The 25,761-nt window shown below is 41.7% G+C and overlaps 1 protein-coding gene and 1 long non-coding RNA gene across 6 annotated transcripts in view; one reads left to right on the top strand and one right to left on the bottom strand.

Annotated features, from left to right (window-relative positions):
• Positions 1–1,017, bottom strand: part of EFEMP1 (EGF containing fibulin extracellular matrix protein 1) — a 51,065-nt gene extending 50,048 nt beyond the window's left edge. For 2 of the 3 annotated variants that reach the window (XM_015856797.1, XM_015856799.1), the window contains exons 1-3: positions 909–1,017; positions 570–631; positions 394–481 (exon numbers count right to left, since the gene is read on the bottom strand). In XM_015856797.1, coding sequence (XP_015712283.1) covers positions 394–477 — 84 coding nt within the window. In that variant the 5' untranslated portion in view covers positions 478–481; positions 570–631; positions 909–1,017. The remainder of the gene's footprint in view (positions 1–393; positions 482–569; positions 632–908) is intronic. The other variant, XM_015856798.2, reaches the window with a different exon arrangement.
• Positions 1,018–1,091: 74 nt separating this feature from the next.
• The window catches only part of LOC107310815, an 84,653-nt gene continuing 59,983 nt past the window's right edge, over positions 1,092–25,761 (top strand). For 2 of the 3 annotated variants that reach the window (XR_001553738.2, XR_001553737.2), the window contains exons 1-2: positions 1,092–1,412; positions 5,887–6,015. This is a non-coding gene — a long non-coding RNA (uncharacterized LOC107310815). The remainder of the gene's footprint in view (positions 1,413–5,886; positions 6,016–25,761) is intronic. The other variant, XR_001553739.2, reaches the window with a different exon arrangement.

Here is a 25,761-nt window from a genome sequence, read left to right as displayed (position 1 = left end):
AAGCAGTTTGAAACATCCAAAGGAAAACACAGAAGAATGTTTGACCTAATTATCCATCAAGTTCCAAGTACTTCAAACGAGGGTCCCAGGGACCTTTTCTCGAGGAAGGCGGATACAAAAGCTAAGCCTCATAGTTCCTCTCAGTTCATCAGGCACAGCACACAGATAAACTTTTCAGAACAGGGAGCTGCAGCCCATTTTGCTCAGCCTTGCAAACTTCAGCATTTCAACTACCCCTTCGGCATAGGAACAGCTTATTTTAGGCTAGCACTCAAACTCAAACAACTTTGCATTACATGCAACGCGTTGGCAAGAAGTTTGGCTTTTCTTAAGGATCATTTAGAAAAGAATCCCTGCAAAGCAGCAATCATCTCCCGCTCTATTAAACCTTACCGTGTACGTTATGGTTTCCTCAGTTTCCTGTGAATGTACTGTAATAAGAATGAGAGCAGCCAAGAACATAGCTGTCAACATCATGAACCTGGAAGGCAAGAAAAACAAATAAACCAGTGGTATTTTTAGCGTTCCTTTGCTAGAAAACTCAGTGTCCAGCGCGCCGCGTGTCCTACCTGGACACCGCGGCCAGCACGCAGCCCCTTCCCGAGCGGCAGCTGTGGGGAACCTGATCCAGCTGAAAAACAGTCACAGCGATAATTACAATTAATAACAAACCGCCTTTAAAACGACACAGCGCTTAATGGCACGCCGGGCGAGGAGCACGCAGCTCGGCACCCTCGCCAGCCCGTATCTCGGCTGCTAAAGCGATTTCTCCAGGGAGCCGCCGACGGTCGGAGGGGACCCCGGGGCGGCACCGACGGTCACCGCCGCGCCGGGCACCTGCCGAGCTGTGTCCGCCCTGCCCCAAGGGGCAGCGGGGCGCATCCATCCCCCCGCCATCCCGCTCTTACCTGCGGCGGGGCCGGGGCGGCTGCTCCCGTTGGCACAGCTACCGCGGTGGCTCGGCCCCGTCCGTCCGCTGGCTCCGCTGCGGTACCGGCACCCACCGCCCCCCCGGACCTTCAGCTAAATAGAAACGGTCCCGGCTCCTACCGGGGCCCCCGGACGCCCCCTACCGAACCCTCAGCGGCCGGAGCCCTGCTGCTGGGCGGGGCGGGGCGGGGCGGCAGTGGATCCAGGGCGGCACTGGATCCAGGGCACGGCCCTTCGCCGCTCTTCGCGCCCGCTGTCCCGCCCAGACGCCGCCGGCCGAAGCGCCCTGAGGCGGAGCAGGTGCGGGGCTGCGCCGCCATGTTGCGGGCAGGAGGGACGGGGCCGCGTCCTGAGGGAGCGGAACGAGCCCTCCCGCCCCGGTAGCCGCAGCCGGTCCGCAGGCACCAGCTCCATCCCGCCGGGTGTGTTCTTGCCCGGTGTTCTCGCTCGATGTCCCAGCAGACAGAGCCGTGGAGGGCACGGTGAGGAGCGCGCCGCAGGCTTCGGCTCCCGGCGCGAGGCGGGCAGCTGCCGGGCGTTGCCTGGCTGCCGTCCCCCTGCTCCCGCCCTCCCGGAGCTGAGGAGAAGCCGGGGCGGGTGAAGCCGAACTGCAGGAGCGCAGAACGTGCTGAGCTGGAAGGGGCCCGCGAGGGTCAGCGAGTCCGACCCCGGCTCCAGACAGCACCCAAACCCTGCGCCTGACAGCGGTGTCCCTCGGGGCCGTGCCCGCTGCCCTGGGGCCTGTACCGCGCTCACCGGCCTCTGGGGCACAGCCCTTCACAGAATGACCCGGGTTGGAAGGGACCTCAAGGATCATGTAGTTCCAACCCCCTGCCTAGAAGGGCACCAAACATACACCTTTACTAGATCAGGTTGCCCAGGGCCCTGTCCAACCCGCCCCCTCCTTCGTGCAAGTTCCCTGCAGCGGGACTGAGCAGAATCATGGAATCGTTAGGGTTGAAAAAGACTGCTCCATCCCCACCGTACCACTAAACCCTCAGTGCCACATCCACCCTCTTTATTGAACACCTCCAGGGATGGTGGTGACCTCCATGGCCAGCCTGTGCCAGTAATGAAGAAAACAGCAGGGAAAAAAAAACGGCCTGAGGAAGGCAGCAAATGTGCTGTGCGTCCCAACATCTGCAGTATAGGAGCCCAAATAGCGCACGAGTGGGAAACCTAGAGCAACACTCACTTGACAGTGCTACTGATGGAAGCAGCCCTCTGAGGCTGGCCCCTAATTACTTGTTTCTGGCTCCTTCTGCAAATGATGCACTCTATTCCCCGTGGCTTTCGTGAACTCTGTCACGTCTCAGCCTTTGCTTCCTATCAAAACCACGGGTTTTCATACTTCCTTTAACATGCTGTTTTTATGACTGCGTGTTTGTGTTTTGTTTTCCTGGCAGGGCTTGTTGCCACTCCCTTTTGTCCTCAGAAACCCAAGGATAGGTAGGCTGAAGGAAGACTGTGTGTGGTCAAAATGTCACTGCACTCCAGCTAATTCTGGCTGCTGGAACTGTCCCTGGGGGCACTAGACAGCTGGACATAATTTAGAGCAGATTGATATTAGAGACTAGCCTAAAAATACGGAAAACAAAATTGCACTTTAATCTCTTCTACTCCCAGATCTGACCCCCTTTTTCCTGTTTCAAATGCAGAGAAAATCAAGCTCACAGCAAGTTTAAGCAACTTGTATTCGACAGCTCAAGAGACTATCAGTGTCAATTTAAGATGATTTCTTTTCCCCAGTATGTCATATCAAGTAACACTGGCGCTGTCTGAACTAAGAGCTGGGATGGTGGAGATGTTATTTTCATGTTGGACTCACAGGAATTTTAGCACATAAATTATTTTGATAACATGGCAGACTGCCTTTCTGCCACACTTCCTGCAAATGTCAGATATTTTTTTTCCATGTTTCAACCCATAAATGGCACCGTGCTGGTGAAGGATAAATTGTGAACAATTATATGCCTGACTTTATAGCTGATTAAATATGACAAATGTCGAGCTTTTATTTGAGGTAAGATTTTACAAGTTGATCTTTGAGGGAGGTGAGGTGAGCACATCGCTTATGATGTAGGGTGTAACTTTAGCGTGAACTTAATTTGCTAGCAAATTGCTTTCATGTTTTAATAGAAAGCTGATGGAGGTAAACCTGTATTTTCTCGTGTATGGGGGATGTATGATTTCTGTTGTGCCGAGGCCTTTGGCTAACTGGACCAACTTGTAATTTCACATATAGTTCTCTAGCAATGCTCTGTGAGGATATTGAAATACAATGTTGTTGCCATTTCTTATTTTTAACTTTTACTGAAAGCCAAAGCGTGCGGTTTGCATGCAGTTTGTCAGGCAATCCATTTTGCTTCTGCAATTTACAGAGATGTGATCACATATTTTGTATGCTTCTGTAAAGTCCAGTGGAAGTGCGGCTGCTGGGTGTGGTATTGTGTTCTCATCACAGACCTCTGACATGAAAAGAAAATGTGAGAGTGAGAGGGTGAGTAGATGGGGAAGGAGCCCCTGCAGAAAGCTATCTATCTCTTTCATTGCTCCAGTTGTACAGCCACACCAAATCAGGGAACTGATTTCAAGAGTCATAAATCCAGGCCTTAGTTTGCACCACAATTACTGGGAAGTTTTATTTTTCTAAGCAATTTTATCTGGAATTTGGATAGTCTTCCCACTTGTGCTTGTATGGGTACTCGTTCAATTGTGTTCTTTTTCAGAGCAGTTCTTTTCCATTGCTGTGCCTTCCAGTGATTTTCCTTCTCTTGTTCTTTTCTTCTTTGCTCATGCCACATAAGAGAAGCATCACTGGGAGACGTATACTGTAGATGTGTCGTTTCTGTAATATCAAAACTTCCCTTTTCTGGAGAACCAGGAGTGCTGCATACAGCAGCTTAAAGCTGACAGTGTATGAGGTTTCAACCAGTTTGGGTAAAGTAAGGGCTGTCTAGAAGCTTTCCACAGAACTATAATCCATCTGAGGAAAAAAACAGCTTTCTTGATATTTGAAATGTTAACTGGAATGTATAGTTTCCTTTTGATTAAACTATGTTAGTGCAGTTCCTTGCTCTGGCTAAGAGGCAAAATAGAAAAGCCAGAATTCAGATCCAGTATTACCCAGAATATGTTGGAGTCAGTTTCATATCTAGCTTTGTCTTCCTGAGAAGCTTTGTGCAAGTCACTTAATATGTTTCTTGGTGTACTCTTGGTCTACGAAATGGAGCAAATATTTGATGCTTGCACAGGGAACTGGGGAGAACCAAGAATTTTCAAAGACACTGAATTGATTTAGATAACCAGATGCCTTTCAAAGTAAGTGGAATCCGGATACTTGTCTGGGAAGTAGACCTTATGCAGCCACGAAGGGCCTGCTGTGGCCCCTTGCCATTGATTGCCTAGAGTGACAGCAGGATCAGGCAGAACATCCTGTGCCACTATGTTTCCATTTCAGAGACAAGAATGACTAAAAACTCAGTTTTCCCCTGTGTGGGAAATCCACTTTGCCCTTCCTCTCAGTGGTAGGTGGCTCTTTTTGTCCTGTGCTGCTTTCTGGTTTTGAGAAATGTAAAAGGGTTCAAGTATATTTGGAATCAAATATAGAAATGTATGACTGGCATAGCTTTCTAACTGGCAGTTTAGCTTCAGGAGACTGGGTGTAAATACTGAACATGGTTTAGTGGCATGGTGATGATAGGCTGACAGTGGGACTAGGTGACCTTAGAAGTCTTTTCCAGCCTTAATGATTCTATGATTCTTTGACTTAAGCTGTTAGTATGCCCTGTATTTTATTTTGCAGTATTCCTGTACAGCATTTACCCACAGATTTCCAGGTGTTTTGAGTACTTCCAAGCTTTTTGTCCTCAGTTAAAAGGACATTGAGTACTCAGGATTTTCAGACAGTGCTAAACACCTTCATGCAGACATCCGTATAATGAATCCAGTTTGAAAACCTTAACATAATACTTTCTGCAAAACCTCATGTGCCAAGAATGGAGTGGCAGCGCTGTGGCCTTTCAGCGCAACGACGAGGCATCTCAGAAATGCTGCAGTGGAGCAGGACCTTAGAAGAACAGATTTGTAAAGCAGAACTCTTGCTAGTGACTGTTCTGCTTTTTTTGGAATCCATAAACATCAAGATCAGCAGACCTTTTAAGCAGCAATTTGGTTTCATAAGCTTCTTCTGAACTTTCTGAGTTTTTTTTCTTTTCCTCTCTTTTGGGAAAAAGTTATTAATACCAGAAAAGCAGCAACATTTCTTACTAGAACTGTGTGGGGGTGAGCTTGGCAAACAACCTGCCTAGTTAACCTGTTAATTATTCTACAGAGACACAGTTTTTCTGGTTAATATCTTCATTATTATGCTACGGGATGTATGTCAGGGCACTTTAATTCCCTAGAATGTTAAATTGTGTTAGTCTGTGATGCTCTGAGGGCTAGAGCACCTCTCCTAGGAAGACAGGCAGAGGGAGGTGGGCTTGTTCAGCTTGGGGAAGAGAAGGCTCCAGGGAGACCTTATTGCAGCCTTCCAGTAATTAAAGGGAGACTGTAAACATGTGGGAAGGAAACTTTTTACATGGGTAGATAGTGGTAGGACAAGGGGGAATGGTTTAAAATTAAAGGAGGGAAGATTTAGATTAGATGTCAGAGGGAAGGTTTTCACTGAGGGGATGGTGAGATGCTGGCACAGGCTGCCCAGAGAGGCTGTGGATGCCCCATCCCTGGAGGTGTTCAAGGTCAGGTTGGATGGGGCCCTGGGTAACCTGGTCTAGTGCTTTATCCAGTGGCTGACAACCCTGCCTGCAACTTCGAGGTTGGAACTTGGTGATCCTTGAGGTCCCTTTCAGCCCCAGCTATTCTATGATTCTGTGGAAAGCAGAAGAGAAATGACAGTAGGGATTTTCCTTTTAGTGAGATTATAAAGGGTTATCCTCTCATCCTTCTTTGCAGATATATGTGGTTGAAAGGCATCATAATTCTGGAAGGGGCCTCAAGCTGATACAACTGAAAGCTGCCACAGAAGAGTTTATATCCCTGCCTTCTCCTAAAATATGTTCAACAGGAGTTGAACCACTTCGGGTAAGAACTCAGTTCTTGGAGGGAGATGGAGGGTGTATTGCTGCTCCAGGTCTCCAAGATAACCCTTTAAAGTGGCTTCAGAACAACACAAAGCATTCCCTCTGGATAGTAAACTGACACGTAACTTGCAATATATACTCATTTTAAGTTATATGTAACTCGGGGATTCTTTTTATTAATCGGTTCAAGTTCTTTTTCCCTGGAAGCCCAAAGCTCCAAGAAATTAGTTCCTGCTTATTCATGATTTACTGTGCTTTAGGGGCTACTTAAATTTGGAAGACTGCTTACATAAAAAAGTGATAAAGGCTCAAATACAGTGATCGATACAAGGGAAAACAAATACTCCTCTCTGTCCCTATCCAGAGCAGCCTAGTTTAGTTCAGTTAATTCACTTATATCACTTAAGAAACCTCAGAGCTGTGTTTTGCCAACAATAGGCTCAGTGTGTACAGGGCTATGGGCCTCTTTGGCACCGCAGCTGTGGGTCGTAAATACAGTTCTTGAGATTAAAATATTCAAGTGCCCCTCTTTGGAGGCTGCAGAACAACGTCTGAGGTATTGCCCCCTGCCTTTGAGGCAGCCTATTTTCTCACAGGGCTGTCCACTGACTATATGGAGCACACTCAAAAAGGTTCCCACATGTGGATTAGCTGTTCTCAGAAGCGGTAGTTCTGCTTTTCCTTTGCTAGCTAGGGAGTGTTTTGTGACTGCATTTCCATGTCCTGCAGAAGGCTCCATAAAGTTGGTTCAAGTAGTTTGCTGAACATGAAATGATTGTGTGTAAGATAAAGTATAGGTATAAGCTTGAAGAGAGGTGCTGGTCACATTTTGTGGAGCAAGTTAGAGTTGGAGCACCAATCTGTCATCATATCTTTTCATCTGAAACAGTAACAAAAGGAAGCATTTGGAAAAAATTACTTTCATTCGTGTAGAGGGGCAGGGGGAGGCACACGTTTACTTGGGTCCTACTCAATGTCTTGCAAGCACTTACTTCCAGACTCCTTATTTATTACCTTTTGCTCCATTATATGTAGAGAAGTTTTGCTCTCCGGCTCCCTTGCTCTTCAAAAAAATAGACCTCTCACTGCAGTGTTTGACAGCACTTTAAACGGTGAGCTGTGGCTGCAGAAGTTTTCACTTCTAGAAGCAATGATTAGAATGTGTCAGAATGTCAGGCCTCAGTCATTTATGCTTATGTTCATCAATCATTTTTTGAGTGTGTCCCATTAAGAAAGAACAGGCTTTGGCCATAAATTCAGCCTCTTCAAAAAAACAAAAGAAAATACTGGAGCAAGAAAAGCATAATTGATCAAGCTTGCCTCTGCTTTGCTCAAATCTAAAGAGAGCTTTTGGTTCAACGTTTTGTCAGCAAGTTGTGTCTGAGTTACTAATTATCTGTTACTAAGTACCTGGAATTCACAAATCTTTCAGGAAAGCATTTAATACGCAATTCTCTGAATGTTCAAGTTCCTGACTGGTAGTATTAAGTAAGCTGTAGATGCTAGGAAGCATCATCCTAACGATGAGGGAATTAAGTCTTAAAGTAGATTGCTTGATTATAAAATAGCTTCTTTGGCACTTGCTGCATCAGGAACAAGGGTCAGATTCTTTCTTTCCCTTGTGCTGGAGATGCACTGAAACTCATGTGGTCTGACTGCAGTGGATTTATGGAATGTATTAGAGTTCTGTGAGTAGCTGTGTAATGGCTTCTGGGGACAGGTCTGATAATTGCTGTTACATGGCAAATTTCTTGCTGCTTTAAAGGAGGCATGAAACCAACAGAGGTGACTCCAGGCTTAAGACGTTACAGTTTATTGGGAAGGCTCTCTGCCTATTTTTCTCATGGTTTCTTCAGTTTCCTTCATCATGCTGATTGAAGAGCAGATTAGCCTAAAGCAAGAGAGAGAAAAGAAGTGCCTACTGCATCATGATGTCACTCAGTGGAGTTACTGAAACTTCAGACTTCTTTTGAATAAAGTAGTAATTACTAAACTAACACCAAATCAGACTCAGGTCTCCTCCTTTGTGGGATTGAAATGTAATGTTTGGGTGGATTTTTGTATGTGTTGCACTTGTATCACAAAATCAGTGAAAACTGAGGGGGTTTCAAGGTAACAGTCAGTGTCCAAGTACACGAGGCACTGTACCACTGATTCATCTACAGAGCTGTATCTTGCTGTAAAGAAGGCAGTTCCTTCACCCTAGTATCATCTGTTCAGTTTGAAAGTCTGCAAGGATGACAGTTAGTTCTGTCTGTTTTAATGGTGATTTTGTGAGGGCAGTGTCTGAAGTTTTTGAGTAGAAATGCGTGAAAATTAAAAGTTTTGTAACAAGAAAAAAATAATCTAGTGAAAATAGGAAAATAATCTCCTGGTGCTTGGAAAGGAAGGGGGTAAGAGTGTTAAACATGGAGCATATGTCTGTACAGGACACGTAACTCCAAAGTTGGACATAGCTATTACGTAACAGCTCTTCCTCCTCCAGCTGTAGTCTGTCCTCCCTGACTTCCTGTTTTCCACTAAAGATTTTTCTTTCTTCAGCTTTAATTACAAGGAGAATTTATGGAAGGATAAATAATTTTTCTCTGAAGGTAGAGGGCTGAGAGATTTCACAGCATTCCTTTAGCTGATAATGGTTCAAAGTGAGCAGTGACATAACATTCATTTTAGAAGATGTGTTTGAAGAACACTTCTGTGTTGACAGTTACAGCTTATGGCTGTGCCACAAGGTGTTGCTTTGGATGAGATTACTCCAGACTCTTGGCATGCTTCATCCAGTCAACTTGTTTGCATTTCCAGCCTGGCTGTTATTTAGTGAAAGTGTTCTATTACGCAGAAAATGTAGCTGTGATATCTCCTGAAGTACAGCTGGTTTGGCATGCTTAAAAGTTGGCCTCTGTGAATTAAGTTTTAATTGCTGAGACCTTCTTCCTTTGTTGTATAAAGCAGACCAAGCATGGGTTGGTAAAATGATAAGGATAACACTTTTTTTTCCCTTTTTTTTCTATCTGAAGGAATAATTGCTTGTGATAGATGAACTGTTTCTCAGTTTTAGGAGATGTTTTTCATGTGCATCTTACAAAGGTAATAGGAACTATCAAAATAGTTCTTTTGGAGTCTGAAGGCCTTTTTTTAAATCCCTTGCTTTTTTGGGCTGATTCCCCAGTGTCAGGCAAGGATTATCATGTAGATGTGGAAGAAATTAGAATGGATTAATTTAGAGTAATGTCAGTTGGGGAAAAGCTCTTGACTTTTCTTCTTTCATTTTCCAGGAGGATATGAAAATCAAATCAAATATACTAGAAAAGTAGGTTTGTCCATTGGTTGGTTGTTTTTTGTTGTTTTTTTTTGTGTGTGTGTGTGTGGTTTTTTTTTTTTTTTTTTTTTGTCACCTTGGGACCTGAATGAAATCTTTATTATCAATAGTCAATGTGTGACACAGCATAACTTCTGCAACAGCGTGTGTGGGAAATTAACAATGTTGTGTGTTTATTAACACCAGTGATAAATGATTTTACAACTATTAGGGATTCTCAAAAACTTTACTGACTTGAATTTAAACATAACTCAACAGTGTAAATTAATTATGAAACAATGCTAAGTAGAGACGTTTGCACACAAGTTAACTTGTAGTTCTTAAACTATCTGTTGTTTACTGGTCTGCACCAATGAAGTGCTAAAAGCTAAATGCTGTGAAATGTTAAACTTTGATGAAAGATATGAAGAAAGAAACTGTTTCTTTTGCCAACACTGTGGTCAACAGCAGTGCCCTGACCTGATTACTTAAGCTGATGTTTTTCCTAAATCTGTCATGAATCAGTAATTATCAAGTTTTGCAATACTCAATGATTCTCTTGTGAATAGCAAAAAGATTTGTTATTGTAGGTTGGTATTTTCTAAAACAAAGAGTTCAACTCTTGCATCTGCAAGCTCTGTACAGTATGTTTTTTTTTTTTTGCCTGGAGAACTCTGGAATGCCACAACAAATCTGAAAACTTTCACAAAATGTGAGGCCTAATCTGCAAGTGACCCCTGTGGTGTCTTTTAAAATGAACCTCCACGCTGGTCAGTTTTTTCTGTTCATCTTTGGAAGATAGCTAGCTCAAGTTTTCAGCTGTAGGGCTTGACTTGTAGGGCTTGTAGAAGGCAAAGGCACTTTTACAACACATTATTATTAGTAAGGTATTCTCATAGTGTTTTAATATGGTACTCCTGTACAAATTTTCCTTTTCTGGTACACTACTGTGGTGCAGTAGTGTGAAGTGTGCTGTGGAAAGGGGTAAGAGGAGGGGCTGGGACCCTGAATGAGGCTGGGAATTCAGTCCACGCTTCGCTGGAGTGTGATGGCACAATTAGTAGCTGGCTTTGAAACCCCGGTAATCCACACATCTCTTGGCTGCTCTTCAGAAGAATAAAGGACCAAAATTAGGGGAACTTCTCAGTTAAGGGTACCAAGAGATGTGGCAACATTGTCTTTTGAGTCACTTGAAAAGGATGGGATGGCAAAACCTCTGTGGGCCTTATTTGAAGGGTGCTTTTGCTTTCTGTCTGTGTAGATCTGTGGTTAGAGCCTCGTTTAAATCAGATGTCACCTTAAACTGCATGTAGAGCTGCGATGGAGCCTGCTGACCTCTAGCAAGGAATGCAGCTGAGTATGAGGTCAGTGGGAGAGCTCCTGTGATCTGATTGACAGCAGTCACTTGTTGGCTCAGGATGGATGAGCTTAAGGAGGAGTATGTACAAGCAGGCAAATCTTAAGATGTCCTAAATGTTGGTTTGAAGATGTGGTCTGACGCTGGTGGAAATTTGTACAGATGACAGAGGACTTGATAGCAGGGAAAAAGGAAAAGAAAAATGAGGAAACTTGAATCAGATGGTTCTTTTCTGTCAAAAATTGCTTAATGTAGATTTGTGGTTTTAAGTAGATGTGCGTATTAAAAGAATGCTGACCTTTAAAAACACGAGTTTTGATAAATTGCTATTGTTGCTGTGTAAAGCATACGGGTTTACAAGCAGCAGAGAAATACCATAAGCTTATGAGATACGAAATGCACCATTGAAACAAATGGAACCCTGGCAAAATAAAGGGTTGTTCCTGGAATGGTGCTTTCCATTAAAAAGTCAACTGGGCGCAGTTCCTACAGAAATTGGTGTACAGAGATACTACGAACCTCTTAAAAAGCACTACATGATAAGCTGGTGATTCAAATGGCAACCACTGTGTTTTTCCTTAAAACAGTGAAGATTCTTTTAAGATTATAAGTAAGTTAATGTGTTGTGGACCCACTGGTTAGGAATGCAATGAAATTACTTCTTTGAGCCAATTTAAATGATCAATAAATATTGAGCTGCCCTCTAGTGGAAAAATGGCTGCATGAGGTGTGCTTGAATCCAGTGCTCGTAGTGGCTGAAAAGCTGAGTGTTTACTGGAAGGAGAACAAAAATGTGCAAATATTTTTAAAGGAACTGTATAGTTACAGTTCAAATGACAGCCCAGAAATGGAAAGATGAAATATTAGACAACAGACCACAGGCATCGTGTTCTCTGGGGAAGAGGTCTTTCACAATTCTCATTTCATGCAATGTACAGAAGAGCTCCACAGGCTGCATATCCAGAGCTTGTTCCAAAAATTGGTCAATGTATTAAAAAAGTTTGGATATTTGCTTCAGCTAATTTTGGGAAGAAAGATCATCTCTAAAACTGGGGTATGATGATACTCAAACTTTCCACTGTATGGAACTGTTAGAATTCGTGGCTTTGTCTTAGATTATTTTCCACAGTTGAAAAAATTATTTTCGAAGTGCTACATTGATCCTCTTCACTTCTATTTGCACAGTCTTCTGCTCTGTTTCATGAGAAGAGGAACATGCACAGATGAAATCAGCCAAAATTACAAATTTTCTGGATAGATTTACCTTAAAAATGAAGGCATTGCCTTTATGGGGAATGCCAACATGTTCTAACATAATATATGCAATTAAACCAATTCTCTTCTTTAAAATAGGCTAATAACTACCACTGCTCCCACGAGTCAATCTCTGTCTTTAAATTTCAATGAAAGAGAAAAGGATCAGTGTTACGTAAGCAATGTAGTAAGCTGCTAGACACAAGCGTTATGCCATTTGTGATGCTTCGTTTTGTACTTTGTTGAAGGAAGTAACAGCATTAGTGAGACAGTTATCTGGGAAAGTGTGCCAGTTCTATCATCAATACAAAGATATCTTTCCATGTGACCTTAGTAAGAGCTAGGCCATTTAGTGAAGGTTAAACTTTTCTGTCCTGGTGTATTTTCTGAAGCTACTGCTGTGAGTTCATCTTCTCTGTTAAACATGGTTTCTGTTTCAGTGTGGTTAAACAAAGAGTTGTGCAGGATGAATTCAGGAAAAGAAATGTCAGTGTGTCAAGATTAGGAATCTGAAATCCAGTGAGGTTCAGGTTCAGTGAATGACACACTATTCCAGATTCACAAAGAATACACCACAAAAAAAATGGGTAGTGTATTTTTTGGGATGAAGATGTGTGTGTGCATGTAAGAGTGAGACAGAGGAGAAGAGTACGAAAGGCTCTTGTGCAAAAGTTTCTTTGTATGTAGTAATATTGGTGCAGATAAAAATATTGATTGCAAATAGTTTTAATCAATGTTTACTGCCAGTGCAGAGTCTTCAAAGATTAGCATGAGAGAGAAAGAGAACATATATGCCCAGTGGAGGCAGTGTAGCAAGCATTGTCTGAAGTGTGTTGATGAATCAGGCTTTTGTTTATCCATGCTTATTGGGTACATCTCCTTCCTATTCATGTTTATTACAATTTCTTTTGTTTTCCTCTTGATGAATTCCGTGTTTCTTAGAAGGCAAAAATAAAAAATTCCTCTGGGTGCAGAGGTCCTGGAATTATAGGTAGACCTTTGAACATACAGACATGCATGCTGAAAAACATGTGCTTGCATGCATATACACACATGCAGAGCACATGCAGCTTTTTAGTGCTATCATACGCTATATGCTATATTTGTATGTGTGGGTTTGTAGATGCTTCTCTGTGCTAAGCTATGCAAAGCAAGCTTGGAAAAAAGCTGGAGGAACTGGTAACTCAGTGGAGACACTCCATCTTACGTGATGTGAACTAGGAATACTAAAGGTGATGGTGCCTCAGGTTATCCCTGACATCAGCAACTAGAGGGAGTCCCTTGTAGTTCCCTGGGTTTGTGTGTAGTTTAATTGTATAACTGGGAGTTCAGGTAGGTGTGGGATGGAAACTGCCAGGGATAGCTAAGTCCAGTTAGACTCTGGTCAGAGAGTAGAAGATCTGTTAATTCATAGGCTCTAATACTGATATACATGTTGTTTTCTTAACAGAACAGCTTGAGTCTTTAAAACTTACCAGAGCTCTGTGCTTAGGTTAGGCCCAAACACCCAACAGCTGATGCTAGTATGTATACTACATTTCAAGCAACAGCACTGTAAGCAGTGTGATAATTTGTGCTTGGGAACATCCTCACCTTTCATCAAGCCTTCCAGATCTACAAGGGTTCAACCCTTGCTTGCTCCTCTGGTGCTTGTTTTATTTGATGTGAGATAATTGATACAGATTACATCTTCAGCAGTTTACCTGTTGAGGTAAAATTGCATTAGATCAACATTTACGGGATTCTTCAGGCATATGGTAGAACCTGCAGAGATCTCTAGGGAAGTTTCTGTTCTTCTTTAGGAACACAGCCAAGAATGTAACTTAGATTTCCAGCAAAGACACAGTCTTGCTCTGGCATTCAGCAGGGAGTATAACCTCTGCAGGGGTCCTCATTGTAGTTCTAACAGTGAAAAAACTGTAACCATCATGAACTATGATTTGTTTCCCAAAAAGGCTTGGCAAATTTCCATGAACACTAGGTATCTGTCTAACTAAATTTACAGTTTCCTCCAGCTGTCCTGGGGAGCTTGTAAGTTCCTTGAAACTCATTCCTCTTCACATGGCAATTACAAGATGTGACTGTTTTGCCAACAAAGCTGGTAAATTCCAAGAACCCCAGATACTAGATTCACAGAAATTACAACCCTGCTGGCCACACTGGTGAAGCTAGAAATGTTCTTGAGTTTCAAGAGCTTTAGCTGTTTCTGCATGCAATTTACAAGTTGCAATTGTGAATCTACGTAAAGGACTTTGGCAACAAAGTGGTGGTTACAGTCTGAGCCAGCGCAGTGCATTCACAGGGCTTAGAGAAGCAGCACTGCTGATAGTTTCTTAGCAGTTCCTGTAAGCCTGGAGTTCTCTGGGCAGAATGGTCTGAAACTGTCCTCCTGCTGATTTATCTTGAAGAGATCCTCCAAATTCCAAGATGAGATATAATCAATCACATAATTAGGTGACCTTATAATTTCTATGGAGCCTAAAATTAGTGACTCATAGAGGTAATAACTTATGTGTCACAACTGGTAAGCTTGGGAGCCCTTGTGTAATGTCCTCGTTTGAAGGAAGATTGGAAATACAGAAGTCTAGTTCCACTGGATAAGAATATGAATTCTGTGAACTTACCACAGAAAATTCTAGATGGCAGAAAGTTTCTAGCTTCTGTCAAAAAGTTTTCCTATGGTGAGAGACCAAACGTGTTCAGGTGAAGAGAAGGATTCTTAGTTTTAGAAATTCAGTGTAAATTGGGTAAAAATGGAACTTTGAAGTGATTTTTTTTTTTTTTTTTACAACCTCAAGCTAATGTTCTGTCCTACAGAACACAGAAGCTTAGAAGTTCCCTATCAGTTTTAGTACTGCATTTAGAAAGAAACAACACTGCAGTTATATTGTACCTGATATTTGAAGAATCTCTAGCAAAAGAAAAAGATCTTGAAATCTTCTTATGACCAGCACGCCTTGTATTACAAAGATCTTTTGGATCAAGGTATCCTATTTATTCTTGACATCTTTCCTGCTCATATGTGTAGAAACCACAAAGAGGTTTTTTGGTTGTCACTGTTAATGTTTAAGTAAGTGTGTAATAATGGGCAAGCTGAATCCTGTCATTTCCTGACTTTTGGAAGCTGGACTTTTAAATCCTTTCAACACTGTTTTTATGTGTGTAACTATATAGATAGGTGTTTGTAAGTAGTATAAATTGATACATGCAGAAATAATATAGAATATGTTGGAAAATAGCAGGAGAGTAAAAAAGAAGCTTATAGAAGGAAGGAGAAAAGTTCGTCAACATGGGATATTATTTCTGTCTGAACAAAGCTCTCAGAGGCCAGTGCTTTTGACCCAGTAACTATTTCTTTTTCACATGGATAACGTTCCCAATCCTGCTACTTAAAGCACAAAATACTGTCACATGTCTCTCTCTCTTCATCTTGCAGCACCTGCTGTGCCCAAGAAAAAACATTACATTGTTTATCAAAGATAATTTCATTTATTTTACTAAATACTGTAGGGAAATTTAATACTGTAGTTTTGTTTAGTATTTTAGTATTTTGTACTCAGTGAACAAATATTGCTTTATGAATATCGGTGGGTGCCTGAGAAAGTTGACTCAATTGCAGAACGGGCATCCAAATGTATCGTTTTGTAATTATTGTTGAATATGTACAATACATGCCATGATCTGTTTACACTTTACATTGCCAACTGTGCATAGAACCATCAACTAAGAATGGCTTGGTTTGGAAGGGACCTTGCAGCCCATCCACTTCCAGCTCCCTACCATGGGCTGGTTGCCACCCACTAGGTCAGGTTGTCCAGGGCCCCATCCGTTTTCACATGCACATTATTGCCTAAAACTTTGCCTATGTCATCAAGCAAACAGCAGTAAAGATAGAAGACTGCTAATTGGTTCTACTTTTTAGTGTCATTTTTTATGTTCTTTTTTGCAAATCCAAGCAACAATGCTGTGGGGAAGTCATAGAAAATGACTGATCATCTAAAAAAGTCTGGAAGTGCTTTCCACTGTCTCTATTGCTGAACCATAGTTTGTTAATCCTTTCTCTTCTGTAAATAAGGGAATGTGGTAATGTATCTTTGTGTCAGAGCAGTTTTTTGTCTGTCCATAATCCCTCTCATTCTAGCTCAGTGCATTAGACTAGCTGAGCTGTGTGCCAATGTAATCTTGTGTGGTCATCTTCTTTTCTGATGTGATTCTTCAAAACACGGGCAGTCATCTGGGTGGCTGTGCTGCACATTTTCCACATTATGCTCATAGTGAAGTGAACTGGCAGTTGTGCACCTTCTCACTCCCTGCTCACCTTCCCGGTTTTGATTTGTAGCTCTTCCTCTCGTTCGTAATTAGTGATTGAGTAGAATTTGTGGGAAGGAGTAAGAAGGAAGATCTCCAGTAGTTTGAACATTGGACTCGACATGTATAACACTAAAGTTAATTTTGTTAAGTCTATTGATGAATAAAAATTTACTCACATAGTTCCTTTTTGATAAAGTTAACTCCCACTTTACATGCTTGTTACTCATCTTGCATTTATCTCAAGTATAATAGTTGCAGCTGTTAAGACAGTAATTAAACTTCAAAGCTTTGTTATTAAAGACTCAGCAAGAACATCCAAAAGCAGAAGAATTTGCAGTTAAGACTATATGAATCAATCCTTAAGTAGTCCACCTTGGGTAGGGATTATGTAGCACAGTAATAACATTTGTTGTAAAGAGGATCCTTGCAAAATCTAGACAGTGGACTGCACAGAGTGCAGAGTCTGGTGGAATGTTCCAGGATTGTGATTTGGGAATTTTCTTTATTTCTTTTAATAGATATGGCTTTGCCTTAAAGGGTGTAGCTGAAATTCATTTTAGATAAGCAGAATTCTTCAGTCCAGCATTTTGCTTTGACAGTCATCTGTAAAAAATGTTAGCTGGTGTTTCATTCCAAAATAATGAACAAAAGGCTCAATTTTGTTAGATCTGGGTATATGAGTCATCAAAAAGCGCACAAACCTATGTGTGTGGGTGGCTAACTGCAGTGTGTGCCCCAAGCTCTTGCTCCATCAGGACTGTAAGAGTCATCCAGAAGGGTGGACAGCTTTGTGCGGCTTCCCTGTCTGTGCTGAGATATGGTCCAAGTGGGAGGTAGATTGACCAAAACTGGGAAGACCACAGACCTCCGTGCTTGCTAGTCATTCTCTACTGTCTGAAATGGGCATCTCTGGAGCACATTTCTTGGGTGTAACTTATTTCATGAGCCTGATGGAATAAATACAGCATCTAACCATCTCCAAGTATGCCGTCAAGAGCGAGTGGGAATGGTAGTTTTAAACATATTTCTACTTGCTGAGATATTTGGGCAGATATCCTAAAGATGTGTAAATGTGTCTGGCACGGAATTATTTGGGTCCTTAAAGTAGGAATTGCAGATTCTCTGTTTTGATACCTGTTTCACTGCAGGTAGTCGCTTTTTTTTCTTTCCTCATTGCTCAGTTTTGTTTCATTTTCTTTTTTTTTGCACTTTCCCCCCCCCCCGCCCCCCTGTTTTTGGTTTTTTTGTGTGTTTTTTCCTTTTCTTTGTTCTTCCTCCCATTTCTAGCAGGAATTGTGGAAGAACGTGACAAAATTCAAGCAGAATTTTAGGAACAGCCAGTGTTTTTTGGGCATACTCAGCTGTTAGGTTTTTGTACAAAGGAAAGCTTGAAGGAAGCTCTACTGAGCGGAGGTAGAAAAGAAGTCATTCTTCAGTGTCTAGCTAAACTGGCTCCTTACCTCAGTCATTATGAATACTGGAGCATAACTAGGCTCAAGGGGTTGCAGGACAAGCTCAGGAAAAACAGTTCATTAGGGATACTAATTACATGACAATATATGTCTCAGACAGTTTCTGAGCCACAAATTGATGGAGTATGGAAGAGCATTTGGGAAAGTATCACTGTGCTTGCCTTGCTCTGACATCATCTTTTAGTTACCACCTGGTGGATTAGATGGATCTTAGTTTTGACACCATTACAATCACTTTTATTGGTGTGAAGGCCTGGCTCAGATGAAGTTTTTTTGAGCATAGAAAATCCTTGGAAATACCAATATGGATTTTAGTGCCTTTCAAAAGCAGCAAGAACAGAGTAGGAGACTCAGCGTGTTAGTATTCCATGACTTATCAAATGCTTCCTTCTTCTTACTACTTTGATTTTCACCCATGCTTTTGTCATAAATGAATGTGGTTCTTCTTTGGTGGAATGCTGAATTTGTGCTCTGTTCTCTGGGAAAGGCTGAACTGGGGAGTGGGAGAGAGTTTTCCAGGGCAAGAATGACTGGAAGCTCTCTTGGCAGCAAGAAGGTAAATTAAGAGAAATACAATTAATGTCATTTTTTTTGTCTGTCATTGCAGGCAGATTAAGGGAGTTGAACTGGAGCAGAGGAGTGAGAGAATGAAACAATCATGGAAAAAGAATAAATGTCTCCTTTTTGCCTTCTTACCTGTTCCCAGTGGCTTCAGAGAGGGAGCGTCAGAGAGAAGCCAGTCCTAAACATTCAGCAGGGAGGAGTGAGGCAAAGCAAAGGCAATTTGAGAGCAACCCATTGCTGTCTGATGGTGAGGAAATGGAATGAGAGATTCCTAAACCCTCTGCCATGTGTTTTCTATGTAAAATGCCACATTCAATGGATATTTCCAACCATGTGTCTTTCTGTCTGGCCATATTCCTGTCTTATTGCAAGTCCCCTCCAGGGCTTACATGGACATTACTGGGGCTCTGGGAAGCTCAGTGGTGTGTTTTCAGAAATGCTGCTCTCCTCCTCCCTCCCTGAATCAGCTGAGTTCCCATGGGGAGAGGCTTCATTCCTCACCCAGTGAGACTAGTTGATGTCTGTGGGCTGCAGATTACTCTCAGCGCTGATGTTGCTTGCTGGGACAGCAGCAGCCGTGGCTTTTCTCTGCTTCAAGAAGTGTTGCCTCTTGATGGTGCCTCCCCTGAGGGATCATTAGCAGGGTGGAGGCTATTTTCTTTCCTAGAAACAGGAAGAAAAGAAGAGGATGAGATGGGAGGCCTAAAACAATCTAGAATGAGATTACAACTGTGAGCTCAATGACATCAGCTTCCTTCAGTCTTCCCACCCATTTGCTCTCACAGCATTTCTATTTAGGCTGAACAGGATCTGATGATACCTATAACACCACACTAACTCCTTGGTGGTTAATTGGGTCCAAAGCAAAGACTCAATCTTCCAGTCCCTCTCCTCAGTACTGTGAAGTCTATAATATAATTAAGTGCACACTGCACTGCAAAGGTGACTTGAAATATCTAGCAGGACAAAATGCACTGGATTTCAGAGCACTTCCCTAATCACTACTGTCAAGGGATACTATCACCTTGAAATCTAGTACCTTCAAATCAAACCTAAAAGTGGTTTGTACAGTTTGCAGGCTTTATTGTAAGAGATCTCTTTCTCTTTCCTCCTTTGTGGTTATACAGACACAAAATTGTTCAGTTCACAGAGTATATTCACGTTCAGCATACCTTAAGATAAATGCTCATTAAAAAATAATAATAATAAAAAAGTTGTTAAAGACAGAGCAAAGAAAATTAAAACGGCTTCTGTAGAACAAATAATACTAGCTATATGCCTCTTCTCCCTTCCCCTTCCCTCTAAGCCTTGATAGGCATTTCTAAGAATGGGAAGTGCTAAGAAACTCCTTTGGTTTCCTTCAAACTGTTCCATCACAATCTCAGTGGCAGCTGGAGACTGTGTAGATGCCCACATGCAGGAGCTTGGGATCTGCATGAAGGGAGCAGGTTGTAGGTCACAGTTCAGTCTGATCTTGGATGCAAACCAACACAGGTGCTGTTGAGCCCCAGAGGGGCTGGAATAAGTTCATTGTCGATGCATAAACAGTAGGGTTGTGAAACTGGCGCTTACCTTTGTGACCTCGCAGACAACATCTGCTTACTCAGGCTTCTTCTCTTATTTCTAAAATTACTCTTGCCACAAGCCATGTTTCCTGCTTTTTAGAGAACACTCCGTGTCTCTGCATGTACAGTGGCGCCCTCAGACTGCTTTTGTGCTATGCAAATTGCTTTCTCAGTGGGCTGGTTAATTCTGAGGGTTTAACCAGTGGACCTGTGCCAGCACTTCCGTTCTCCGAATGCATAGATTCTGAATTGAGGATTTGAAGATGGATTTTGTTTCCTACCAATATAATATGATAAAACAAACCTTTGGTTAAGTAAGCCTGCAATTTGTGGGATGGTGATGAGTTCCAGACCCGTGTTCTCATCCAAACTTTGTGGCTAAGCTAATCTCTGTGTGGAAGAAATGGGTAAATCTCATGAGGAAACAGCCAGGATATTGTATTTATAGTTTTTTAGCTTTAGGTCTGAATAACTCCAACAAATAAAACAATGTCAGATGATGCTGATGTGTCATAATTAAGTTCTCAGCTATCCATTTTCCACTCAGAGAACTGTGAAGGTGATGTGTTCTCTGTCAGAGTGTAGGTAAGATCTGATGGGTTATTTTTCTGATAAATTAGAGTATATTAGTTCACTGATACTTATGACGTCTGGCTGTACGTCTTCCTGCTTGAGTTTATCCAGATTTATGCTGTAGATTGATGATCACAAATTCACACTGGATGAGATGTGCATAGAATAGAGATATGAAACTTCCAACATATCCACAGATGTACTGGGAGTCCAGTTGCTATCCTCTGAGCCAGTACATAGCTAAGAAATTGTGCAGCTGATAGAAGTTGTGTTGATGAGGGCTGTGTCCTTCAGCTGAGATCTAAATCAGGGCCCAACCACCTTTGGAGATGTAAAATCCCACAGAGCCTGAAAGATCTGTTGTATTTGTGTGTTTTATAAGTGGTCTTTTACTTACTTAGACGTCATATGCTATTAAAATTCGATATGCCTCATTCAGGTCCTGAATGATTTGTTGGACATTAACATAATAAGCTGTCCTTTGCTGTGCTCCACTTCAGTGAGGCCTCTGTTTCATCAGTGAAGAAAAGACTCCTCCCTCTATAGTTTTATAGTTTTCCATTCTCAAATGTATATATGTATGTATAAATTCATATGCATGTTTTTATGTGCATGTATTACAGTAATACAATGCATACTGTAAGTAATTTTGCAGATCTTTGAAATGAGGCACATTGAAAGTGAGTACTGCCGTTATCACTGTCTATGTTTTAGGTATGTCTTGAAAATCTTTTTTGAAGAGAAATCAGAAATCCATGGTTGAGAGAACAACCTCAGGCAAAAACTGTCTTCTTTTCCTTCAGGTTTGGTTTTGTTTTTTTCCCCTCCCAGTTCAGTTCTAATGCACTGCCATAATCTGAAAAGGAACAAACTGTGCCACCGAACAGCACTGGTAGCTTTATATTTCGCTCTGAAGGTAATGCTGTACTTTTGTGGGAGAGGTTTTTGGTGAGTGGGCATTTAGCAAATACATAGCTTTGGCAATATGACAGCTATTAAAGTGCAGAAACTCATTGATGCTTGTTTAGATGCTGAAGGCAATGCATTAGGAACTGATGGTCGCTGATTATTATCCAATCAGTTCCTGATGCAGTATCTGCGACATCAAAAACTCTGCAGTGACTTTGGTTACATCCTGCATTTTTAAATTGTAGTGTCCTTGTTTAATGCCTTTTCTCTTAATTTTCATCTTCAAATGCTGAAGCTCAGCAAGGCCAGTGTACAAGAAGAAACCATTGCACCACTCAGTTTTTTAGGGAAATCCACAGTCATGGTTCATCTAAGAATTGCTAAGAATAAATATTACTAAGAATCACATTAAATAGCACTGATAGCAAGCTTTATACCTTTGCAAGTTTTAATTTATTCAAAACTGCTGTTTTTTTGGTTGAACAGCTTAAGATAGCAAGTCAGCAAGTGTTCTGCCTCCCCAGAAGGCAGGAAATGATGTAGCTCTCAACGGGGTGAGCCTGCAAATTCAGCAAGTGTTTGAATTGTGAAATCCATGAGAAATTATAACTAATGCCAGCATGTATCGGCTTTTTGTATGCAACATTTTGGCAACAGGAACAACAAACCTGATGCTACTGTCCTGTTTCTCGCATATTTTCTGGGACTAGAAAGAACACTACAGAGAACAGGAAGAATCTGGTTTCAGACCTGATTCTTAATAGCCAGCCTATGTATTTCCACTGAACGTGCAGGAGCCAGGTATGTCTGTCTATTTGCTGATATTACTGTATTGAGAGCAAGTAGCACACAACATAAGCAGAATTAGGTCATTAAAATCCCTCAGGCATCAATATTTTTGCTTCTATCCACTGTATTTGAAAGAGTGCGGTCAAGGATTCTGATAGTAGTTGGGTTTTGTATTTCTGGTACAGGCCTAAAATGTAAAAAAATAATCTACTATGTGCTTTACTGTTGGTAATTTAATTAGTGCTTCTGTGGCACAAATGCCATGCACTCTGCTATATCTGTCTGTTAAAATGCTCTGCAATCTGCATCCCACGGTGATCTGGATATTTTCATTAACTCAGACTTCAGGTGTGAAAGCAAAGAGCTTGCCATGAACAGGGGAATTTAAAGCAAATTTGCCAGGGAGAAACAAACCATGTCAGTGACATTTGGTGACTAAGGAGATTGATAACTAACTGCACATAAACATAATGAACAAACTCTACCCTTTTACAGCAGAGATGTTTCTGTTAGCAATTACTGAGATAGAATCACTTCATCACTTTTATCTCAGAGCTATTTTCTTCTAAAATTTTGCAAGGCAAAAAAGAGCCCTTCTCATACCTTTTGGTGTTCTGCTCCAACTTCTGTACATCAGGTGAGTCATCCTTTATCAGGATCCTTTGATACTTAATGTGACATGAACAGTTCTTGGCAGACTACAGGTGATCCCTAGAATTTAACATGTAAATAAGCCCTAGGAAAACATCTCTAAAATCAGCCATCTAGTGTTTTCATCCATTAAGATGTGGCAAAATTAATGTAACTATTTTATGTGCTATGCATAATACACCTTTCTACTGGGTATCTGTATGTCCATAGGCTGATCTAAAGCCATCTGACCATAATGGGAGTTCTGTACTGATTCTGCATCTGAACTCTAAGTGCTCAAATTTTAAGCACTGCAATATAGATAATGATAATGTGGCTAAGGAGGTTGTGTATTTGTTTGACAGCTTGAGAAAAACACGTGAATGGCATTTGGTAGCAAGGATGGTCTTTGCTTTCCACAATACTGTATATACGCTTCAACATAATAGGATTTGTGTTTGATTTCTTGATAGCTATCTTGGTATCTACCCAGAATCAGTGATGGCATTATCATAAAACTGTGATGGTTTCTTAAATGTATATGATGGAACTAGAGACAGAAAGTATTTTTAAAATTTGCTTATATCTCTGGCTTAACATTATTTAAAGAAGAGTCAGATTAAAGTAACTGTACTCTTCATTTTCTGAACATTGTATTAATCCTCGTTTAGCAAAAATACAGGCACAAATTTGATAGCTGCGCTTCTTTTAGTGATAGATTATCATTAGTTCCTCTTCAGTACGTGACCTTCAACTTTAAAAATGTTACAAGAATCCTGACTGGCTTGAGTGGGCTCACTGCCAAGGTCAGAAACCCAGGAAAAAAGGATTGCAGTTGTTTTGGGTAATGGGAAATTGAGGGTTGTGATGGAACATTGATCACTGAACAAGACAGGGAGGGACTGAATAGTCTGCACACAGAACTTTGTCTTAAAAAAGTCAGATGTGAAGGATGAAACACAGAAAAGCTATCATCTGCCATACAGTTTGGTGCTAGACCAATGTTTTCACAAGGTATTATTAAAAGTAATATTTTTGGCAGCGCTGAAATGAGATGTGATGTCAGCTGAACGTGTTAACCCACTTCACACCTGTGATCATTCTTCCTCTCCTGAGAGCTGCAGAAGTAAAGCTGGGAAAGGCAGGAGACATCGTGGCAGGGTCTGGAGTTCAGCATGGTTTGAATGAGCCATGAGGTTAATCTTGTTTGCATGGTGTGCTGGGATTTTGTGCATTGCGGAAATATGTCTTGGTTCTGCAATTGAGGTGCCATGCAGGTCTGTTAATCCATTAGAGCAAAGAAATTGCTGTGTTTAGCATAATCCCAGATACCACTGTGAGAATTATTAACTGCTCACAGTTGCCAGCTGAGATTAAGCCAATTCACAGCCATCCAGGTTAGGCCTGCAAGTGGATTCTTGTCAGCTAAGTTTCTTCTCTGAGTGTCTTTCACAGGAAAAAAATGGCAAAGTTCCACAAACAGCACCTGGTACTGTGAAAATCTGTCATTAAAGCATTTAGGGTCTTTTCTGAGAGGTGCTGTTAAGCAACTCCGCTTGTTGAAGTGAGATCTTGTTTATTTGGTGATATTTGGCATGCCCTAATCTGGTAAAGCATAACTCAGACTTGTTCTTTCTGGTTCAGCCACTGCTCGTTGGCTTCTCTTGTATATTAGGGAGTACATTAAAATATACATTCAAGAGAACTGTCTGACTGCTGAGCAAAAACCCATTTCTGTCAAACTTCTAACAATGGTGTGCATGTTTCTTCATCTCCTTGGACTTACCTCTGTCTGTGCTCCTGTAGTTCTAGCAATTGGTGCTTCTAAGCCAGGGTAGCAGCGCTTGCTCTAATTACTGTGCAGAACTATTACCAAATCCAGCTTTTGTGTTTGGTCATTATGGAGTTTTGCCAGCAAGTCTGAAGAACACCATTAGTAAATGGAATCACAAATGTTTAAAAACAAAATGCAGGAGCTGCAGGGAACAGATGAGAATAGAAGAACAAGTTGGATATAGTGGAGATGATGATTTTGTAAGAGAAGAAGTAGATGTCAAGAGAAAAGCCATAAGAAGGTTTTTTGAAGGATGAAGTAAAATGTAAGCTTGTTTCCCAGAGCTGATCACCTACAGAAGATGATAAGCAAGGTAATTCACCACATTTCATCATCGTTTGCTGCAGCAGCAAAATACCGTAGCAGTAGGGCTTGTGTTTGGATCAGATGTTCCTGCAGGGCCAAGCTGCTTTCCTCAGCTTCTTTACTAAAACGGGAAGCCCTGGAATACAGTCTGTATCACCACTGATGCAAACGGCTGCTTTTTCTCTGGGAGAACTCCCATGCATAGTGCAGCCTCGGAGCATACTGGCAGGGGAGCAACTCACAAACTCCACAGAAAGAACAGCCTTCTACTGGAACAAACCAGAGGCAGTCTTGGCAGTGGGTCTGATTATATTTGCTCAGCCAGTTCGACAGTATTTGCTGGACAAAAGAAGGCATCAGGTGATACATAAAGTCCTGAACAAAGCTCCAGACAAATACAGACTTGACCAGACTTTCTCATCTCTTTGTGTATGTGTGAAAGTGGAGGAAAACTTGCGGCTGAGGGAGTAGGCTTGGGAGCCAGGAAGCATTTCACCTCCGCTGATTTTTGTATGGGTGGCTACCAAACACAAAACTACTGTGAATTTGGTTTCTGTGTGTCTCTTCTACATTACTTAAACTGTTCTCAGTTGGTGGTGATGAAGTTAAAACCATATGGAATTAAATCTTGTTCCCCCTTTTTTGCTTGGTCAAGCATGCACTTTCTTCTTGCTTCCATTCAGCATACATGCAGATGCCATCTGGAGAAGGCACTGAGGTCTGAGGTCATGGTCTGGTGGTGCTGGGTGGAGGAGGACTGCTCAGGAACAGTCATTTTGATTTAAGCTGTCCAGGCATCCAAGCATATGCTTGCAGAACTTTAATAGAAAGAAAGGCTTGAAAGGAACAGGAGGAGATCATTTCTAGGTAGGAATTTAGTCAAGCATT

The sequence above is a fragment of the Coturnix japonica genome, chromosome 3, assembly GCF_001577835.2.
Source record: "Coturnix japonica isolate 7356 chromosome 3, Coturnix japonica 2.1, whole genome shotgun sequence".
NCBI classification, from domain to species: Eukaryota; Metazoa; Chordata; class Aves; order Galliformes; family Phasianidae; genus Coturnix; species Coturnix japonica.
Note: the sequence above shows the minus strand (reverse complement) of the source record. Positions and strands in the feature narration are given on the sequence as shown.